This window comes from Pan troglodytes, chromosome 21 (genome assembly GCF_028858775.2).
Source record: "Pan troglodytes isolate AG18354 chromosome 21, NHGRI_mPanTro3-v2.0_pri, whole genome shotgun sequence".
In the NCBI taxonomy this organism is placed as follows: domain Eukaryota; kingdom Metazoa; phylum Chordata; class Mammalia; order Primates; family Hominidae; genus Pan; species Pan troglodytes.
Window position 1 is genome coordinate 39950524 of NC_072419.2, and position 19844 is coordinate 39970367.

General features: G+C 48.4%; 1 protein-coding gene and 1 pseudogene across 3 annotated transcripts in view; one reads left to right on the forward strand and one right to left on the reverse strand.

Moving 5' to 3' along the window:
- Nucleotides 1-19844, forward strand: part of ZNF341 (zinc finger protein 341) — a 60555-nt gene that overhangs the window by 12426 nt on the left and 28285 nt on the right. The window contains exons 3-8 of one of the 3 annotated variants that reach the window (XM_003316864.6): nucleotides 1066-1262; nucleotides 4591-4740; nucleotides 8855-9106; nucleotides 12852-13026; nucleotides 14420-14510; nucleotides 17560-17753. In XM_003316864.6, coding sequence (XP_003316912.1) covers nucleotides 1066-1262; nucleotides 4591-4740; nucleotides 8855-9106; nucleotides 12852-13026; nucleotides 14420-14510; nucleotides 17560-17753 — 1059 coding nt within the window. Of the gene's footprint in view, nucleotides 1-1065; nucleotides 1263-4590; nucleotides 4741-8854; nucleotides 9107-12851; nucleotides 13048-14419; nucleotides 14511-17559; nucleotides 17754-19844 lie in introns of all 3 variants that reach the window. The other 2 variants (XM_003316865.6, XM_016937729.4) reach the window with 2 other exon arrangements.
- LOC107969998 (large ribosomal subunit protein eL31-like) lies at nucleotides 7839-8226 on the reverse strand (annotated as a pseudogene).

Below are 19844 nucleotides of genomic sequence, written 5' to 3' on the forward strand. Positions count from 1 at the left end.
ATCCCAGCACTTTGGGAGGCTGAGGTGAGTGGATCCCTTGAGGTCAGGAAGTTCGAGACCAGCCTGGTCAACGTGGTGAAACCCCGTCTCTACTAAAAATACAAAAATTAGCCGGGCGTGGTGGCGCATGCCTGTAATCCCAGCTACTGGGGTGGCTGAGGCAGGAGAATCGCATGAATATGGGAGGCAGAGGTTGCAGAGAGCTGAGATTGTGCCACTGCACCCCAGCCTGGGCAGCAAGAGTGAAACTCTCTCTCAGAAAGAAAAAAAAGAAAAGGAAAGAAAAAGAAAAAAAGACTTCTTGGAAGAGGTGACAGTCAAGCTGAGCCTTGCAGAACAAGTTGTCCTCAGAGAGGCAGCCTGGCAGGGCGAACGGTGGATGCAAAGGCATGGAGGAGTATGATCAGGTGGCTCATTTGGGGACTGATGAATAAATTCAGACAGGATAAAGGCTCTGGAGTTCTCAACTTTGTAGTGAACATACTTTACTGTTTTTTGATTTCTAATTAATTGGTACCTGGCCACATATGGCTATCCCTGCAGGAAACTGCGTGGTTTTTTTTCTTTTTTTTGAGATGGAGTCTCGCTCTGTTGCCCAGGCTGGAGTGCAGTGGCACGATCTGGGCTCACTGCAACCTCTGCCTCCCGGGTTCAAGCAATTCTCCTGCCTCAGCCTCCCGAGTAGCTGGGACTATAGGCGCGCACCACCATGCCCAGCTAATTTTTGTATTTTTAGTGGAGATGGGGTTTCGCCATGTTGTCCAGGCTGATCTTGAACTCCTGACCTCAGGTGATCCACCCTCCAAGGCCTTGCAAAGTGCTGGGATTACAGGCATGAGCCACTGTGCCTGGCCACCTGTGTGGTTTCGAAAACTCCCAGGAAGCACATAGTTGATGGCTGACACCTGCATGTCAAGTCGCAGCATGCCTCCCAGATTGCTGCTTGTGGTCAGCTGCAGTTCTCCTGTCTCATACTGTGATGCCCCTTGACATAGTCTTGCTTTTTTTTCATTACTTTACCTTCCTCTGTGGCCTCTTCCCACTACTCTGCGGGTATGACCCCAGATGACGAGGATGTATTTCTCTGCGGGAAGTGTAAGAAGCAATTCAACTCGCTGCCAGCGTTTATGACCCACAAGCGGGAACAGTGCCAGGGGAATGCCCCCGCCCTGGCCACAGTCTCACTGGCCACCAACAGCATCTACCCACCTTCGGCAGCACCCACAGCGGTTCAGCAGGCCCCAACTCCTGCCAATCGCCAGGTATTTGTTCATTCATTCATTCAACATGTCTTTTTTGAGGGCCTAACGTGCTCAGGCACTGTGCTGGGCACTGGGGCTATAGCAATGGATAAGACAGACCAAGTCCCTGCCCTTGTGGAGTGGGGCGAGATGGATGGTGCACATGTACTGTTTTCAGCATGTTAAATGCGGAGAGATAGGGGATGCCAGACGGGGATGGGAGGTTTTGCCATATGTCTATCGTGCTTGCGGAAGAGCTCTGTGAAGAGGTGACCAGGAAGAATACTATATAGCAGGTAAAAGGTTTTGTATGACAAATCAAATTGTAGAATAATAAGTAGATAATATATTATTATTTTTAAAATCTGAAACAATAGTACTATATAATTTCTGCAGTTACTTAAATAAGTAGGAAGAACATACCAGATAGACCTAAGGAGGTGTGGGAATGAGTTATCCGGCTGGTTTGGGGAAGGAAGCGGGAGCCAGGTGCAGGGATCAGCAGATGCAGAGGCCTTGAGGCAGGAGTGTGCTGGGTTTGTTCCAGAACTATAAGGAGGTGAGAGTGGCTGGGACTGAGTGAGTAAGTAGGAAGGTGGGAGGTGCTAGGAGAGGCAGCAGGAGGGTCTTGGCAGATCATGTAGGGTCTGGGCCTTTTTTTTTTTTTTTTTTTTTGAGACGGAGTCTTGCTCTGTTGCCCACGCTGGAGTGCAGTGGCGCCATCTCGGCTCACCGCAAGCTCCGCCTCCCGGGTTCACGCCATTCTCCTGCCTCAGCCTCCCAAGTAGCTGGGACTACAGGCGCCCGCCACCACACCAGGCTGATTTTTGTATTTTTAGTAGAGACGGGGTTTCACCATGTTAGCCAGGATGGTCTCAATCTCCTGACCTCGTGATCTGCCGACCTCGTGATCTGCCCGCCTCGGCCTCCCAAAGTGCTGGGATTACAGGCGTGAGCCACCGCGCCCGGCCTTTTTTTTTTTTTTTTTTTTTTGAGACGGAGTTTCACTCTTGTTGCCCAGGATGGAGTGCAGTGGCAGGATCTCGGCTCACTGCAACCTCCACCTCCTGGGTTCAAGTGATTCTCCTGCCTCAGCCTCCAGAGTAGCTGGGACTACAGGCGCGCACCACCACGCCCAGCTGATTTTTGTATTTTTAGTAGAGATGGGGTTTCACCATGTTGGCCAAGATATTCTCGATCTCCTGACCTTGTGATCTCCCCGCCTCGGCCTCCCAAAGTGCCGGGATAACAAGTGTGAGCCACCGCACCCAGCCGCTGGGGCTTTTACTGAGAATGACATGGGAGCCATTGGAGGCTGTCAAGCAGAGGAGGGACATAGTGACTTTTATCAGGTCACTCTGGCTGCTGGACAGAGAATAGGTTTTGAGGGAGGGCGAGAGAGAAAGCCAGGAGACCCGTTGAGGGACTGTAGTGCAAATCCAGGCAGTGGATGTGGGTAGCTTGACCAGCATGTTGGCAGTGGAGGTGGTGAGAAAGTGTGAGATTTTAGAAATACTTTGAAGGTGTTGCTGATAGAACTTGTGAATTGATTGGGTGAGGAGTATGAGATCAAGAAGGGTCACAGAGGACTCCTGATTTAGAGTTGCCACTAGCTGAAGGGAGGAGGCTGTGAGGAGAAGGTTTTGGGGGGATGTCAGGAGTTCAGCTGGGCACGTTGAAGTTGAGATGCCTGCCAACCTTTAAACGGAGGCAGTGACAAAGTAGACAATGTAGATTTCCAAGTCTGGAGGCCAGAGCAGAGGACAAGGCTGGAGGCATCTGGGGAAGCTTCCAGAGTCCTCAGCCGAAAACACGGTTCTGGAGCAAAGACACCCTGGATAGGGGGCTCATAGAAAGACTAAAGGATCCCTCATAAAGGAGGCTGGGCATATCTCAGGATGCCAGGTCAAGGGGTCAGATTTTCAACTGGCTTCCTTTTCTTTCCTTATCCCTTTAGAACATTATCTTCATTCATTGTATAGGTGTCATTTCTGCCATCACTATGAAAGCATTCACCCCAGACCCATAGGACATATAGACTGAAACAGGCATCTTCTGGCATAAAACAGTCATTTTTCTCACTGCTTGACTGTGAGTTTTGCTAGTAGAAAATATTCCCCTCACCATCTCTTACCTTTTTTTTTTTTTTTTTTTTGAGACAAGGTCTTACTGTCGCTCAGGCTGGCCTTGGCTCACTGCAACCTCCATCTGCCAGGTTCAAGTGATTCTCCTGCCTCAGCCTCCTGAGTAGCTGGGACTACAGACACCCGCCACCATGCCCAGCTAATTTTTGTATTTTTAGTGGAGATGGGGTTTCACTATGTTGGCCAGGCTGGTCTCGAACTCCTGACCTCAAGTGATCCGCCTGTCTTGGCCTCCCAAAGTGCTGGAATTACAGGCATGAGCCACCGTGCCACACCAGATATTCTTCTTGACCTAAGATACTTGTGGACTTCATGTGGACATGTGTTCAGTGTTTCTCTAGCATAGATACAAGGAAGTATTTTTTTTTCTCTTGAGATGGAGTCTCACTCTGTCGCCAGGCTGGAGTGCAGTGGCACGATCTCAGCTCACTGCAACCTCCATCTCCCAGGTTCAAGCGGTTCTCCTGCCTCAGCCTCCTGAGTAGCTGGGACTACAGGCGCGCACTACCACGCCTAGCTACTTTTTGTATTTTTAGTAGAGATGGGGTTTCACCACGTTGGCCAGGATGGTCTCGATCTCTTGACCTTGTGATCTGCCCGCCTCAGCCTCCCAAAGTGCTGGGATTACAGGCGTGAGCCACCATGCCTGGCTGATACAAGGAAGTATTATTACTGAGTCATAGGGTATGTACTTTGCAGAGGGATGTGAGTTATTCTCCTCATTGGTTTTTTCTTTCATTCCGTTTTTGTTTGTTTGTTTTTAGAGACAGAGTCTCTAAAACCACACCAGCTGCGTGCAAAACCACACCGGCTAATTTTTGTATTTTTCTTGTAGAGACAGGGTTTCACCATGTTGCCCAGGCTGGTCTTGAACTCCTGGGTTCAAGTGATTCACCTGCCTCAGCCTCCCAAAATGCTGGGATTATAGTTGTGAGCCACCGTGCCCAGTCTTATCCTCCTCATTCAGTAGATGATTAAATGGAGGCACAGAGAGGTAGAGTGACTTGCCCAGGGTCACACAGCAGGGAGCAGCAGAGGTAGAAATGGAATCCAGGTCTGTGGGATTCCAGAACCTGGATCTTTTGTGCCATGCCCTCGGCTTACTTACAGAGCCTGACATGTCCACACATGCACACACGCACACATGAGCACACACACACTCTGTCTCTCTCCGTCTCACTCATTCTCTCTCTCCCACTGTCCAGATCTCCACATACATCACAGTGCCCCCGTCCCCACTGATCCAGACCCTGGTGCAGGGGAACATCTTGGTGAGCGATGATGTGCTCATGTCTGCCATGTCAGCCTTCACATCCCTGGACCAGCCCATGCCCCAGGGCCCCCCACCTGTGCAGGTAAGAAGGTGTGGGCTTCTCACAGGGTCTTGATTCCAGACCTGTACATTAACTCCTGCAGATTCAGAATCTTGTAGAATAAAGGGGGCCTGGCCCCAGCTCTCCCTGATGCTGAGGGAGGCTATCAGCTTTCCCTTGTCCAGCTCTGCTATAGATGGGGAAGCTGCTACGTCTAGGTGGGGACCCAGAACATGTGGGGCTTTGTCAATACAGTGCAGCTATTTTGACTTTTTTTTTTGAGATGGAGTCTCACTCTGTTGCCCAGGCTGGAGTGCAGTGGCACGATCTTGGCTCACTGCAACCTCTGCCTCCTGGGTTCAAGTGATTCTTCTGCCTCAGCCTCCTGAGTAGCTGAGATTACAGGCATGTGCCACCACAGCCAGCTAATTTTTTTTTGTATTTTTAGTAGAGACAGGTTTTCTCCATGTTGATCAGGCTGATCACGAACTCCTGACCTCAAGTGAGCCCCCCACCTCAGCCTCCTGAAGTGCCAGGATTACAGGTGTGAGCCACTGTGCCCAGCCAATTTTTGTATTTTTAATGGAGACGGGGTTTCACCATGTTGGTCAGGCTGGTCTCAAACTCCTGACCTCAGGTGATCCTCCCACCTTGGCCTCCCAAGTGCTGGGATTACAGGATTACAGGTGTGAGCCACTGCACCCAGCCTGACTTTTGTTTTTGTTCTTTTTTTTTTTTGAGACAGAGTCTTGCTCTGTTGCCCAGGCTGAAGTGCAGTGGTGCGATCTTGGCTCCCTGCAACTTCCACCTCCCAGGTTCAAGCAATTCTCCTGCCTCAACCTCCTGAGTAGCTGGGATTACAGGTGTGCGCCACCACGCCCAGCTGATTTTTGTATTTTTAGTAGAGATGGGGTTTCACTGTGTTGGTCAGGCTGGTCTCAAACTCATGACCTCAGGTGATCCACCTGCCTTGGCCCAAAGTGCTGGGATTACAGGTGTGAGCCACCACACCTGGCCTTGTTTTTATTCTTAACAAGTGTCCCATGTCTATTAGAAAAATAGAAAATGCACAGTAGCTCCCTGGGATTTAAAAAAAAAAAATTTTGTAGAGATGACCGTCTCCCTTTGTTGTCCAGGCTGATCTTGAACTCCTGGGCTCAACGGATCCTCCAGTGTCGGCCTCCCAAAGTGCTGGGATTGTAGACGTGAGCTACTGCACCTGGCCAGGATTTTTTAATACAAAAAGGATCTGTGGCCAAAGGAACCTAAGGTGGAGGTGTTTTACTTCTCCCCTTGCTGTGTCCCTGGATTCTTCCTGCCATATAGAAATCCTTTTGATTTTCTCAACCGAGACTTTTTTTTTTTCCCAAACATATTTTACTGTGGAACCCAAGGAACACAGTGAAGAAGAGGACCCCGTGTCCTTTATGAAATGCTGATCAGCATCATGTTTTTATTTTTGAGACAGCGTCTCGCTCAGGTCACTCAGGCTGGAGTACAGTGGTAGGATCATAGCTCACTGTAACCTCAAACTCCAGGGCTCAAGCAATCCTCCCTGCTCAGCCTCCTGAGGAGCTGGGACTACATACATGGTGCCAACATACTTGGCTAATTTAAAAAAAAAATTTTTTTTTTTTGAGATGGAGTCTCGCTCTTGTCACCTAGGCTGGAGTGCAGTGGCACCATCTCGGCTCACTGCAATCTCCGCATCCTGGGTTCAAGCAATTCTCCTGTCTCAGCCTCCTGAGTAGCTGGTATTACAGGCGCCCGCCACCATGTCTGGCTAATTTTTGTACTTTTAGTAGAGACAAGGTTTTGCCATGTTGGCCAGGCTGGTCTTGAACTCCTGACCTCAGGTGATCTGCCCACCTTGGCCTCCCAAAGTGCTGGGATTACAGGCGTGAGCCACCGTGCCTGGCCTAAAAAAATTTTTTTTTAGAGACAGAGTCTTGCTATGTTACCCAGGCTGGTCTTGAACTCCTGGGCTCAAGCAATCCTCCTCCCTCTGTCTCCCAAAATGCTGGGATTACAGGTGTGAGCCACTGCACCCAGCAGTACCATCATTTTAACAACTGCAAAGGATTCCACCATATGGATAGGCCATCTTCTGCTTAGCCAAGTTTCTATGTATAGACATGTAGGTCATTGCTGTTTTTTGCTTTTATGAAAATGGCTGGAGTCACCATCCATAAACAGACATCTTTGCCCACCTGCTTGATTTTTTTTGTAGCATAAATTTCTAGAAGTTACTGGCTGCGTTTCACGACTACCCACGCATTCATGATTCTCTCAAAAGACTCACGGGACTCAGAGGTAGTTGTACTCATGGCTGTGGTTTATTACAGCAAAGGAACACACAGCAAGATCAGCAAGGGAAAAAGACACATCAGGTGGAATCTGGAGGAATCCAGAGTTCTCTGTCTTGGGGAGGAGGGGAGAGGTTGCACAAAACACACTTCTTCCTGCAGCAGTGAAGTCTAGCAACATGTGTGCTGTGTTTCTACCCAGGGAAACACACTTCAGACTCCAAAGCCAGGGTTTTGTTTGTTTGTTTGTTTGTTTGTTTGTTTTTCTGAGACAGGGTCTCACTTCAGCTGCCCTGGCTGGAGTGCAGTGGTGCAATTTCGGCTCACTGCAACCTCCACCTCCCTGGGCTCAGGTGATTCTCCCACCTCAGCCTCCCAAGTAGCTGGGACTACAGGTGTGCACCACTATGCCTGGCTAATGTTTTTGTATTTTTAGTAGAGATGGGGTTTTGCCATGTTGCCCAGGCTGGTCTCGAACTCCTGGACTCCACCCGCCTCAGCCTCCCAAAGTGTTGAGATTACAGGTGTTAGCCACTGCGCCAAACCCAAGGCCAGGGTTTCTGTTAGGGATTGGTCATGTAGATGACCAGCCACCATGACCAAAATTCCAGACTCCCAGAAGAGAAGGAAGTGTTCACCATGAATCACATATTTTGTCCAAACAGTCTACGTAATCTGGTACAATAGAACAGTGCCCCAGGTGGGCAAAACAAGCCTTATCAACAAAGGAGATGTCCCACAAACCAGATTCTCAGATCCCAGTCACGAGCTAGTGCTGCAAGCAAGCCCGCCCCTTTTTTTTTAAAATTTTATAACTTTATTTGAGGTATTTGATGATCAGCGATTAGTTCTCATCCACATTGACTGTCTGTAGATTTTTGAAAGTGGTAACAGGTACATAGGTAACCAAAGTATAGAGCTTATTTGGTGAATCTTCATCCTCATTACGTTTTCTGGACAACCGCACACGGATGCAGTATGGGACATTCTTTATTCCTTTGTCTCAGACAGCTTTGTTGAGGCTGCTATCAATGCACACATCTGGAGTTCCCATCTCCTTCATGGCAAGTTTCCGAATCTCTTTGAGTGCCTGAGGAGCACGCTTCTTGAAGCCCACTCCATGGATGCACTTGTGAATGTTGATGATGTATTCTCAGGTCACCACCTCGTTGATGGCAGAATGACCCTTTTTCTTCTCGCCACCCTTCTTTGTGGGAGCCATTCTGCTGGGTCCAAGATGGAAAGGGAAGCCCTTCTTAAGATAGCAACATTAGGCTGCTATATTAACTCTTTTCTGCATGAATGAGGTCATTTTTGCCTGTTTTCTTTTTTCTTTTTTTTTTTTTTTGAGATGGAGTCTTGCTCTGTCACCCAGGCTAAAGTGTGGTGGTGCAATCTCCACTCACTGCCAACTCCGTCTCCCAGGTTCACACCATTCTCCTGCCTCAGCCTCCCGAGTAGCTGGGACTACAGGCGCCCGCCACCACGCCCGGCTAATTTTTTGTATTTTTAGTAGAGACGGGGTTTCACCATTAGCCAAGGTTGTCTCGATCTCCTGACCTCGTGATCCGCCCGCCTCAGCTCCCAAAGTGTTGGGATTACAGGCGTGAGCCACTGCGCCTGGCCATTTTTGCCTACTTTCATAGGGAAAAGGGATAGCAGCACCAAGCTGAGGCTTCCTTCGAATTCTCCCATGACTTTGTTTCCCCAACCTCTCTTAGCCCATCTCCTGAGCTGTCTGGTAAGTAGCTGTTTTTCCACCTGGCTGGCTAAAGCAAATGTCCTTCCTTCCCGATAAATAAGACAACTGGTATCAAGAGGCTATAACACTTTTTCTTTTCTGATTTCAGAGCAGCCTGAACATGCATTCCGTGCCCAGCTACCTCACCCAGCCTCCACCTCCTCCTCCACCTCCTCCACCACTGCCCCCACCGCCACCACCTCAGCCTCCACCACCTCCACCCCAGAGCCTGGGCCCCCCTGGGCGTCCCAACCCTGGTGGGAACGGTGTGGTGGAGGTGTACAGTGCTGCTGCGCCCCTGGCTGGGAGTGGAACGGTGGAGATCCAGGCACTGGGGATGCAGCCCTACCCACCCCTGGAGGTGAGCAGAGGGGGCAGGGTGGAAGAGGACACTGGTCATGGACATCATGGCCAACCCGGACCCATCCTGAGCACCAGCTGTGTGCCAGACACTGTGCTGGGGATACCATGAAAACCAGACCCGGTCCTGGCCTTCATGGGGTGTACCACATCACAGGGGAGAAGGACTTTAATCAAAGCATCACACCCACAGATGTAAGATGCAAGCCATGAGAAGGTGGAATGGAGTACAGGTTGTAGCAGAAATATAAGCTGCCTGTAGGTATTGCTCAGAACAGTCAGAGAATGCCTACCTTTTCAGGCAAAAAAAAGAAAAAAGATTCAAAAAAATTATCTGCCTGAGTGTCTCTTACAGTTTTTAATAAGCTAGGTGTATCAGTTAGCTATTGCTGGGTAAGAAATATCCATCAGGCATCAGTGGCATATACCAAAAGTGTTTATTATTCACGTGTTTACAGTGGTCAGCTAGACAACTGCGGATCTTGGCTGGGCTCACTCATATGTCTGAACGTTGGCTGGCTGTCAGCTGCTCTAGGATGGCCTGGGCTGGGACAAGTGGCGTGACTCAGCTCTGTTCTGCGTGACTCAGCTCTGTTCTGCGTGACTCTTATCCTCCGCTAGGTTCTCATGGCCATGGTGGAGGTGCAAAAATGCAGACAGAAATGCCCAAGGCCTTTTGAGGTTTAGGCTTGTAAGTAACACAGAATCACTTCTATTGGCCAAAGCAGATCACAAGTCCAGCTTAGATAGCGCAGGTAGGGACATAGATGCCACCTCTTGATGGGAGGAACTGCAGAGTCACACTGCAAAGGCATGGGTACAGGGAGGGGCAAAGAATTGGTGCCATAATACAATCAATGTACCATACTAATTCCCTGCCAATGAGCTCTAAGTTATAGGCCGTCTACTTGAAATGCACTGAGTTCATAGAACCTTCCAAGACACCAGTGCTAGAGGGTATGGTTATGACAGAAACAACCCACCTGCACTAGAAATCACACTAACTCAGACTCACCATAGAATCCAGCCACAGACATCCCCTGTCAGGTAGTCTCTTTATGTAAAGAGAGCCCAGACCAGTGGGAAGATCCCACCACGAGGCATTCATGTGATGTTCTGAGGGGCTGCGAGGGGATTTGCCCTACCCTGGGAGAATAGAACAAGCTTCTCTAGGGAATTTATTGCATTGAGAAAAAGTTAAGTTAGTGGGATGCTGAGATAATGCTGGTGGCTTGTGGTAGTCAGAGGGGACCAGCCCAGAGAGGACCAGCACAGAAGGAGCTGCTGCTGTTGATTTTCCATGTAGATGAGGGTATTTGAGGGCAGGGTCTGAGTCTTATTAGACTTTGCATCCTTAGCACCTAGCAGAGCACTCCTAGAGTAGATATCTTACATTGGACTGTCTGACCTCAGTCTGCGCTCCTCTAAAATGGGAACTCTCCTGAAAAGCTGTTGAGGATAATAAGAGCCTATGCCAGTAGCAGTCACATTAATTACTCAGTAATGCCTTGAGTGATGGCTGAATTTATTCATGTGACAAGTATTTATTTATTTATTTGAGACAGAGTCTCACTCTATCGCCCAGGCTGGAGTGCAGTGGTGTGATCTCGGCTCACTGCAACCTCCACCTCTCAGGTTCAAGCGATTCTCGTGCCTCAGCCTCCCAAGTAGCTGGTATTACAGGTATGAGCTACCATGCCCAGCTAATTTTTTTTGTATTTTTAGTAGAAATGGGTTTCACCATGATGGCCAGGCTGGTCTCGAACTCCTGGCCTCAGGTGATCTGCCTGCCTTGGCCTCCCAAAGTGCTGGGATTACAGGCATGAGCCACCACACCCGGCCCAACAAGTATTTATTGAGTGCTGTATTGGTCAGGGTTTGGTCAGGAAAATAGAAACCAGGCAAGGTATTTCTGCAGAGGGATGTTTTTTCTTTTCTAAATTAGAGATAGGGGTCTCACTTTAGCCCAGGTTGGTCTCCATCTCCTGGCCTCAAGTGATCCTCTCACCTCAGCCTCCCAGAGTGCTGGGATTACAGGTATGAGCCACCATACCAGGCCAGATTTTATAATTTTTTTTGTACCTTTTTTTCAGCTTTGTCTGATTTTATTACTCCAACTGTAGCTTTCTATTTATTTGTATTTGTCTGAAATATTTTTTCAACTTTGGGCTTTTTGCTGAGTTGAATTCTTTTTTTTTTTTTTTTTTTTTTAGACTGAGTCTTGCTCTGTCACCCAGGCTGGAGTGCAATGGCATGATCACGGCTCATCACAGTCTCGATCTCCCAGGCTCAGATGATTCTCCCACCTCAGCCTCCTGAGTAACTGGGACTACAGGCATGCACCACCATGCCCATCTAATTTTTTTAATGTTTTGTGGAGATGAGATCTCCCTATGTTGCCCAGGCTAGTCTCAAACTCTTGTGCTCAAGTGATCCTCCTTCCTCGGCCTCCCAAAGTGCTGGAATTACAGGCATGAGCCATCGTGCCTGGCCAGAGATTTTGGATAGGACACCTCAGGAAGACCAATGGATGATGAATAGGCCAGGCACAGTGGCTCACGCCTGTAATCCCTGCACTTTGGGAGCCCGAGGTGGGTGGATCACTTAAGCTCAGGAGTTTGAGTCCAGCTTGGGCAACATGGTGAAATCTTGTCTCTACAAATTACACAAAAATTATCTGGGCATGGTGGTGTGTGCCTGTTATCCCAGCTATTTGGTGGGGTGAGGCGGGAGGGTTGCTTGAGCCTGGGAGGTCAAGGCTGCAGTGAGCTGAGATCACATCATTGCATTCCAGCCTGGACAATAGAGCAAGAAAAATCTGAATGCCTCAGAATTCATTTGGTAATTTCTCGTGGCTTCAGTTCTCAGTGAAGAGAAGCCTGCTACTCTGGCATTGGGTAGTGTCAGTCAGGAAGTGGAGCAGCTGGGGGAGCACAGACCCCTCTGACTTCCTGGTTCTCTCTCTTTTTTTTTTTTTTTTTTTGAGACAGAGTCTCACTCCATCGCCCAGGCTGGAGTGCAGTGGCGCGATCTCGGCCCACTGCAACCTCCGCCTCCCAGGCTCAAGTGATTCTCCTGCCTTAGCCTCCTGAGTAGCTGGGATTACAGGCACACACCACCATGCCTGACTTAATTTTTGTATTTTTAGTAGAGATGGGGTTTCACCATGTTGGCCAGGCTGGTCTCAAACTCCTGACCTTAGGTGATCTGCCCACCTTGGTCTCCCAAAGTGCTGGGATTACAGGTGTGAGCCACCAGGCCCAGCCACCTAGTTCTCTTAATGCTAGCAAAGTACCACTGATAAGAATAGACAGGGCAAATAATAGCAGCTAATGTGTATTGCATGCTCACTCTATGCCAGACACTGTTCTAAGCCCTTTATATGTTGCTTCATTTAATCTTCACAGTAACCGCATGAGAGGGGTACTATGATGAGTCCCATTTTACAGATGTGGAAACTGAGACAGAGAAATTAAAAAGATGCCTAAGGTCACTTCGGTGCTAAGTGGAAGAGTCAAGATTTGAACCCAGGCAGCCTGGCTCCATAGCTGTTCTGGCCTCCTGGCTTCATGAAGTTCTAAGGGAGCTTGGGAGTGGCTTGGGTGACCGGGCCAGGTGGAGGGGCTGTGATGGTGATGTAGGGGAGAGCGGCTGAGGTCAATCAGGGAGGCAGGGAGAGTGCCCCTGGCTGGGAGCTCTTCCCCTTCCCTGGCAGGGCTTTTTCCCTGACTGTGTTGTCCTTCTAGGTGCCAAACCAGTGTGTGGAGCCTCCAGTATATCCCACCCCCACAGTGTACAGCCCTGGCAAACAGGGATTCAAACCCAAAGGACCAAACCCCGCCGCCCCCATGACCAGCGCCACTGGGGGCACGGTGGCCACCTTTGACTCTCCAGCAACGCTGAAGACCCGACGAGCTAAAGGTGCCAGGGGACTCCCGGAAGGTGGGCCCCCAGCCTGCCATGGGCATCTTTCCTCAACATTGGCCAATCCACAAGCTACTTGGTTCTGGTCTTCCCTTTTATGGTTGTTCAAGTTTGGTTGCATGTAATAGAAAATTCAAAATATCAATGACTTCAAAATGATAGAATTTTGTTTCTCTCCTGTGTAAGTCAAGGCCAGAAGCCAGACAATCTGGGGATCATGTGACTGCATGGGCACCAGGCACCCTCGTTTCTTCTGTCTTTCTGTTTCCACCACCTCCAGAACATGGTATCAGTTATCCTGGTGCCTCTTTGTCTAAGATGGCTGCTGGAGCTCCAGTCATCACTTTAATATTCCAGGCAGTAAGAAGAAGGGAAAGAGAAGGATAAAAGGGGCTTCTCCCAGCTTCTAGAAGTTCTGTTTGATATTTTTGCTCATATCTCATTGATGAAAACTTAGTCACATGGCCATACCTAGCTGCAAGAGAAGCTGGGAAGTGTCTATTTTGGCTAGGGACATTGATACTCCCATTATGGGATTTGTGAGGAGTGAAGAAGGAGAGAGTGGATATTAGGCAAGCAGTAGTATCTGCCATCCTAATGCAGATGCTAAGTATGGGGTGGGAAGTGGTGTCAGAGCAGGCAGCAGATGGAGAGGATAGAAATTGAGAATTTTTCAGTGGCTTTCCAGTCAACTACTCCTCCCCTTCCTTCCTTCCACAATGATGTATTGAGCATCTGTGTGCCAGGCCCCATGTCAGGCACTGGAATCTAGTCTCTTGGTCTATGATTCCTTCTGCCTTCAGTTTAATGGAAGAGACAGACAGGGAATAAATAAATAAATATTTCTGGGTTGCTCCAGGAAGGAGGTTAATGGGTCTTATGATTGAGAATAACTAGGGAGAGGCTGGAAAATGATTCTACTTTTCATGTGGGGAGGAGAAGGAAGCAGCCTTGTGGGTATCTGTGGGACAAGCATTCCAGGCAAGGGGGAACAGCAGGTGCAAAGGCCCAGAGGCAGGAACATGCTTGAAGTCTTTTAAGGTTAGCAAGGTTAGCTAGGAGTCCACTGCAGCTGGATGGAGAGAATGATGAGGTTGTCAGGAGTAAGGGGATACAGAGTGCTGTGGGCCATGGCAAAGAGCGTGGATTTGATTGTAGGGCAGAGGGGAGCCTTTGAAGGATTCATCTTGCTTTCCCAGCTGGAGCATGTCCTGGGCTTTCCTCTCCAGGCCCTGTGAAGCTCTCCCATGTCTCCTCCCTGGCCTGTGTATGGGCATAGACTTCCCTGGGGTATGGATTGTCTGGCTCAGATACAGTAGTCAGAGGCTGCCCTTGGTGCCCTGAGCTGCACCCCCAGCCTCATTGTCCCCTCCTTCCACTTGTCTTTCAGCTGCAGGGAAGCCAAAGGCTCAGAAACTCAAGTGCTCATACTGTGACAAGTCATTCACCAAAAACTTTGACCTGCAGCAGCACATCCGAAGGTACACATGCGTGGTGAGGCAGGTGGCTCCTGGGCAGGTGTGGCTGGGACCATCTGTGCTGGAAGCGAGACTCCCTTCTCAGCCCCTAGCCTGTGGGGTGACCCAGGCTGCACTTGCGTGTTCAGGCTGTAGTGCAGGTCGGGTGGTTTTCCCTCTTCTATCTCAGAGGCTGTGGGAGGGACCTGTGAAAGCTGTGGGACCTGCGCATAGAGACTGGGAAGGTCAGGGATGGGCCGTGTAGGGGAAGAAAAGCACTGAACCCAGAGGGGTTTCACGGATGTGTTAATGCTGTCTTAGGCCTCCCCTCTGCAGAACAGGCTGGCCTACCAGGGCTGCCATACTCTGCAAATAGGACTCTGTGAGCTCTCTGCTCACTCCAGACTAACCATGCAGGGATCCCTTCTGGGCCTTGGTTTTTCCATCTGTGGAAGGGGAGGCTGGGCTTGTTCATTTCTCACACAGTGAGATGCACTGGTACATGAGATGATTTTTTATGAGACTGAGTTTCACTCTTGTTGCCCAGGCTGGAGTGCAATGGTGCAATCTCGGCTCACTGCAACCTCTGACTCCTGGGTTCATGTGATTCCACTGCCTCAGCCTCCCGAGTAGCTTGGATTACAGGCATGCGCCACCACGCCTGGCTAATTTTGTATTTTTGGTAGAGATGGGGTTTCTCCATGTTGGTCAGGCTGGTCTCGAACTCCCAACCTCAGGTGATCCACCCGCCTCGGCCTCCCAAAGTACTGGAATTACAGGTGTGAGCCACCGTGCCTGGCCGATGAGATGATTTTTGGTGGTTCATGAATATGGGGTTGAAAAGTTCTGAAAAATGTAGTGGGAAAATTATTCCCTTTGCAATTTCAGTCCTTAGGAAGTCATAGAGAAAACCTCAATTTGGTATAATTGGTCTTTAGCACCTTTGGTATACATGCTCGTCTCTTATAACAAAAGGAGAGAGAGACGGAGAGAGAGAGAGACAGAGAGAGAGAGAACAAACCTCACATTCCAGCCATGGCTGGCAACAGCTTCTATCTAGACCAGGGTTTTTCAGCCTTGCCACTACTGATGTTTTGGATCTTGGATCACATCATTCCTTCCTGTAGGGAGCTGACCTGCACATCGTGGAATGTTTAGGAGCATCCCTGGCCTCTAAGTATTAGATGCTAGTAGTACTGCAGCTACAGCTGTGACAATCAAAAATGCCAAATGTTCCCTGGAGGGCAAAACTGGCCTCAGTTGAGAACTGGTCTACACAAGTGCTGTCGCTGTCCAATAGAACTTTCTGTAGCGATAGAAATGCTCAAATTGGGTTGGGCGTGGTGGCTCACGCCTGTAATCCTAGCACTTTGGGAGGCTGAGGTGGGTAGATCACTTGAGGTCAGGGGTTCAAGACCAGCCTGGCCAATATGGTGAAACCCCGTCTCTACTAAAAATACAAAAATTAGTTGGGCATGGTGGTGGGTGCTTGTAGTCCCAGCTACTCTGGAGGCTGAGACAGGAGAATCCCTTGAACCCAGGAGGCAGAGGTTGCAGTGAGCTGAGATCGTGCCAGTGCACTCCAGCCTGGGTGACAGAGTGAGACTCTGTCTCAAAAAACAACAAAAAAGAAATGCTCAAACTGGCGCTGTCCAATATGGTAGCTACTGACTATACATGGCTGTTGAGCACTTGGAATGTGGCTAGTGAGTCTGAGAAACTGAATTTTGTATTTTATTTTATTTTAATGAATTTAATTTTTTTTTGTTTTTTGAGACAGGGTCTTGCTCTGTTGCCCAGGCTGGAATGCAGTGGTGCAATCTCAGCTCACTGCAGCCTCAACCTCCCAGGCTCAAGCAATCCTTCTACCTCAGCCTCCTAAGTAGCTGAGACCACAGGCTCGCTCCACCACACCTACCTAATTTTTGTATTTTTTGTAGAAACAGGGTTTCATCATGTTGCCCAGGCTGGTCTTGAACTCCTGAGCTCAAGCGATTCTTCCGTCTCAGCTTTCCAAAGTGCTGGGATTACAGGTGTGAGCCACCATGCTGGGCTTGAATTTAAATTTAAATAGCCCCATATGGCTTATGTCTACCTTATGGGACAGTATAGCTCTAGATCTTGCATTTTTTTTTGTTTACTTTATGATAAGTGGTTTTCCACATAGAATAACAAAAAGAAGCTTTTTTAAAGATTATTTTATTTTCATTTATTTTATTTTTAGAGACAAGGTCTCACTCTGTCATCCAGGCTGGAGTGCAGTGGCATGATCATAGCTCATTGTAACCTCCAACTGATAGGCTTAAGTGATCCTTCCGCCTCAGATTCCCAAAGTGCTAGAATTACATACGTGAGCCACAAAATTATTTTAAGTTTTAAAAAAGTGAGTTGATTTGAAGAAAAATGTTAAACTGTGGTACAAGTGCTGTGCTGTGACAACTTGAATGTTTTTTGCTTCAAATGACAGAAGTCCCTGTTTATTTATTTATTTATGAGATGGAGTCTCACTCTGTCACCCAGGCTGGAGTGCAGTGGCGCAATCTTGGCTTACTGCAACCTCCGCCTCCTGGGTTCAAGCAATTCTCCTGCCTCAGCCTCCTGAGTAGCTGGGATTATAGATGCACACCACCACACCCAGTTAATTTTTGTATCTTTAGTACAGACAGAGTTTCACCATGTTGGCCAGGCTGGTCTCGAACTCCTGACCTCAAGTGATCCACCTGCCTTGGCCTCCCAAAGTGCTGGGATTACTGGCGTGAACTACTGTGCCAGGCCAGAAGTCCTCATTTAAATGGGCTTGAACAATTAGGAAATGTTCTGTCACAGTATGAGATGGTCAGAGGAGGGCGGCTCCAGGGTTTGTTGATGAGCAGCTCAGTAACGTGACCCGGAACCCAGGGTCTTTCCATCTCTGGTCTGCCTGCCTCAGCGAAGGGGCTCGTCGCCGTGGTGTCAGAATGTGGCAAGTGGCATCTGGATGTTCTTTCTGGGCCTTCCTTGTGGCTGTGAGCTCCTGGGCTGAGGCCTCGTCCCCGTTCCTGCAGGAGGGCACTGACAAGCTTGTCTTCCACAGCCACACCGGTGAGAAGCCCTTCCAGTGCATTGCATGTGGCCGTGCCTTTGCCCAGAAGTCTAATGTTAAGAAACACATGCAGACCCACAAGGTGTGGCCTCCAGGACACAGTGGTGGCACCGTGTCTCGAAACTCTGTGACCGTACAGGTCATGGCCCTGAACCCCAGCAGGCAGGAGGACGAGGAAAGCACAGGTGGGTGGAAATAGGGAACGCCATGCTTCCCACACCTCTCTTCTGCCACTTCACAGGTTTTATTGCTAGCTGTGTGACCTTGGGCAAACCCCATGACCTCTCTGGGCTTCAATCTACCTTTATCTATAAAATGTGGCATAAGATGAAAGGAAGGATGACAAACATACAACATGTATGGCATTACTCTAATACTGTACCCATGGCAGACATCACTATTCAATCACCTACCCATTTTTTGCTGAGCCTGGATCTCACCTCAGAATCTTTTTTTTTTTTTAACTTATGAGTTATTTCTGGAATTTTCCATTTAATATTTTCAGACCATGATTGACTTTGGGTAATTGAAATCATGGAAAGCAAAACTGCAAGTAAGGGGAGACTACTATAAAATAAAAATTTATGATCCCCTACTGTTAAAATAAATGAAGGAATAAATAAATAGGGGATAAAAGAAAGCCCTTTCTTTTTTTTTTTTATTTTTACTTTAAGTTCTGGGATACATGTGCAGAACGTGCAGGTTTGTTACATAGGTATACGTGTGCCATGGTGGTTTGCTGCACGTGTCAACCCATCATCTAGGTTTTAGGCCCTGCATGCATTAGGTATTTGTCCTAATGCTCTCTCTCCCCTTGTCCCCAGCCCCCCGACAGGCCCTGGTATGTGATGTTCCCCTCCCTGTGTCCATGTGTTCTCATCGTTCACCTCCCACCTATGAGTGAGAACATATGGTGTTTGGTTTTCTGTTCCTGTGTTAGCTTGCTGAGAATGATGGTTTCATCCATGTCCATCCAGCTTCATCCATGTCCCTGCAAAGGACATGAACTCATTATTCTTTATGGCTGCATAGTATTCTATGGTATATATGTGCCACATTTAAAGAAAGCCCTTTCTTATAGTAAAATGTGAACTGATAAAAGTAGAAATAATGATTAAATTAGAAAATAACTATTTGACAGCCACCATAGTAATACAGTCACATGCTATGTAAGGATGTTTCCATGAGTAACAGATGGCATATGTGACAGTGGTCCCATAAGATTATAACGGAGCTGGAAATTTTTTATCATCTAGTGACATTGTTGCCATTGTAAAATCATAGCACACTGCATTACCTTTTCTATGTTTAAGTTACATTCATTTAAAAAATTTTAGATTTAGGGGGTACATGTGCTTGTTTGTTACATGGGTATTAGATGCATAATGGTGGTGGCTGGGCTTCTAGTGTACCCATCACCCAAATACTAGACATTGTACCAACAGGTAGTTTTTCTTTTTTTGAGACAGAGTCTCACTCTGCCACCCAAGCTGGAGCGCAGTAGTGCTATCAGCTCACTGCAACCGCTGCCTTCCAAGCTCAAGTGATCCTCCTGCCTTAGCCTCCCGAGTAGCTGGGAATACAGGTGCCCTTTACCACACCTGGCTAATTTTCGTATTTTTAGTAGAGACAAGCCTTCACCATGTTGGCCAGGCTGGTCTCAAACTCCTGACCTCAAGTAATCCACCCACCTTGGCCTCCCAAAGTGCTGAGATTACGGACGTGAGCCACCATGCCTGGCTAACACGTAGTTTTTCAACCCTTGCCTTCCCTCACCATCCCTGCTCAGAATCTGTTTTCTATATGTTGCTCCAGGCAGTCACTGTAGTTGATCAGAAGTTGAAAGCTATTTGACCTCCAAGGTTAGTTGGTCTCCAAAGCTCTTTATACATGTGGGATTCTCATCATTTGTCCCTGAGCTAATGCTCCTATCCCTGATATTGATTTAGTTTCTTTCTTGCATGAGGACTGAGAACTTACTAGGTTTAGAGCAGCGCTGCCCAACAGAAATATAGTATGAACAACATATGTAATTTAAAATGTTCAGCCGGGCATGGTGGCTCACGCCTGTAATCCCAGCACTTTGGGAGGCTGAGGTGAGAGGATCTTTTGAGCTCAGGAGTTCAAGATCAGCCTGGGCAATATGGTAAAACTCATCTCTCTCTCTTTTTTTTTTTTTTTTTTTTTCTGAAACGGAGTCTCACTCTGTTGCCCAGGCTGGAGTGCAGTGGCGCGATCTCAGCTCACTGCAAGCTCCACCTCCTGGGTTCACGCCA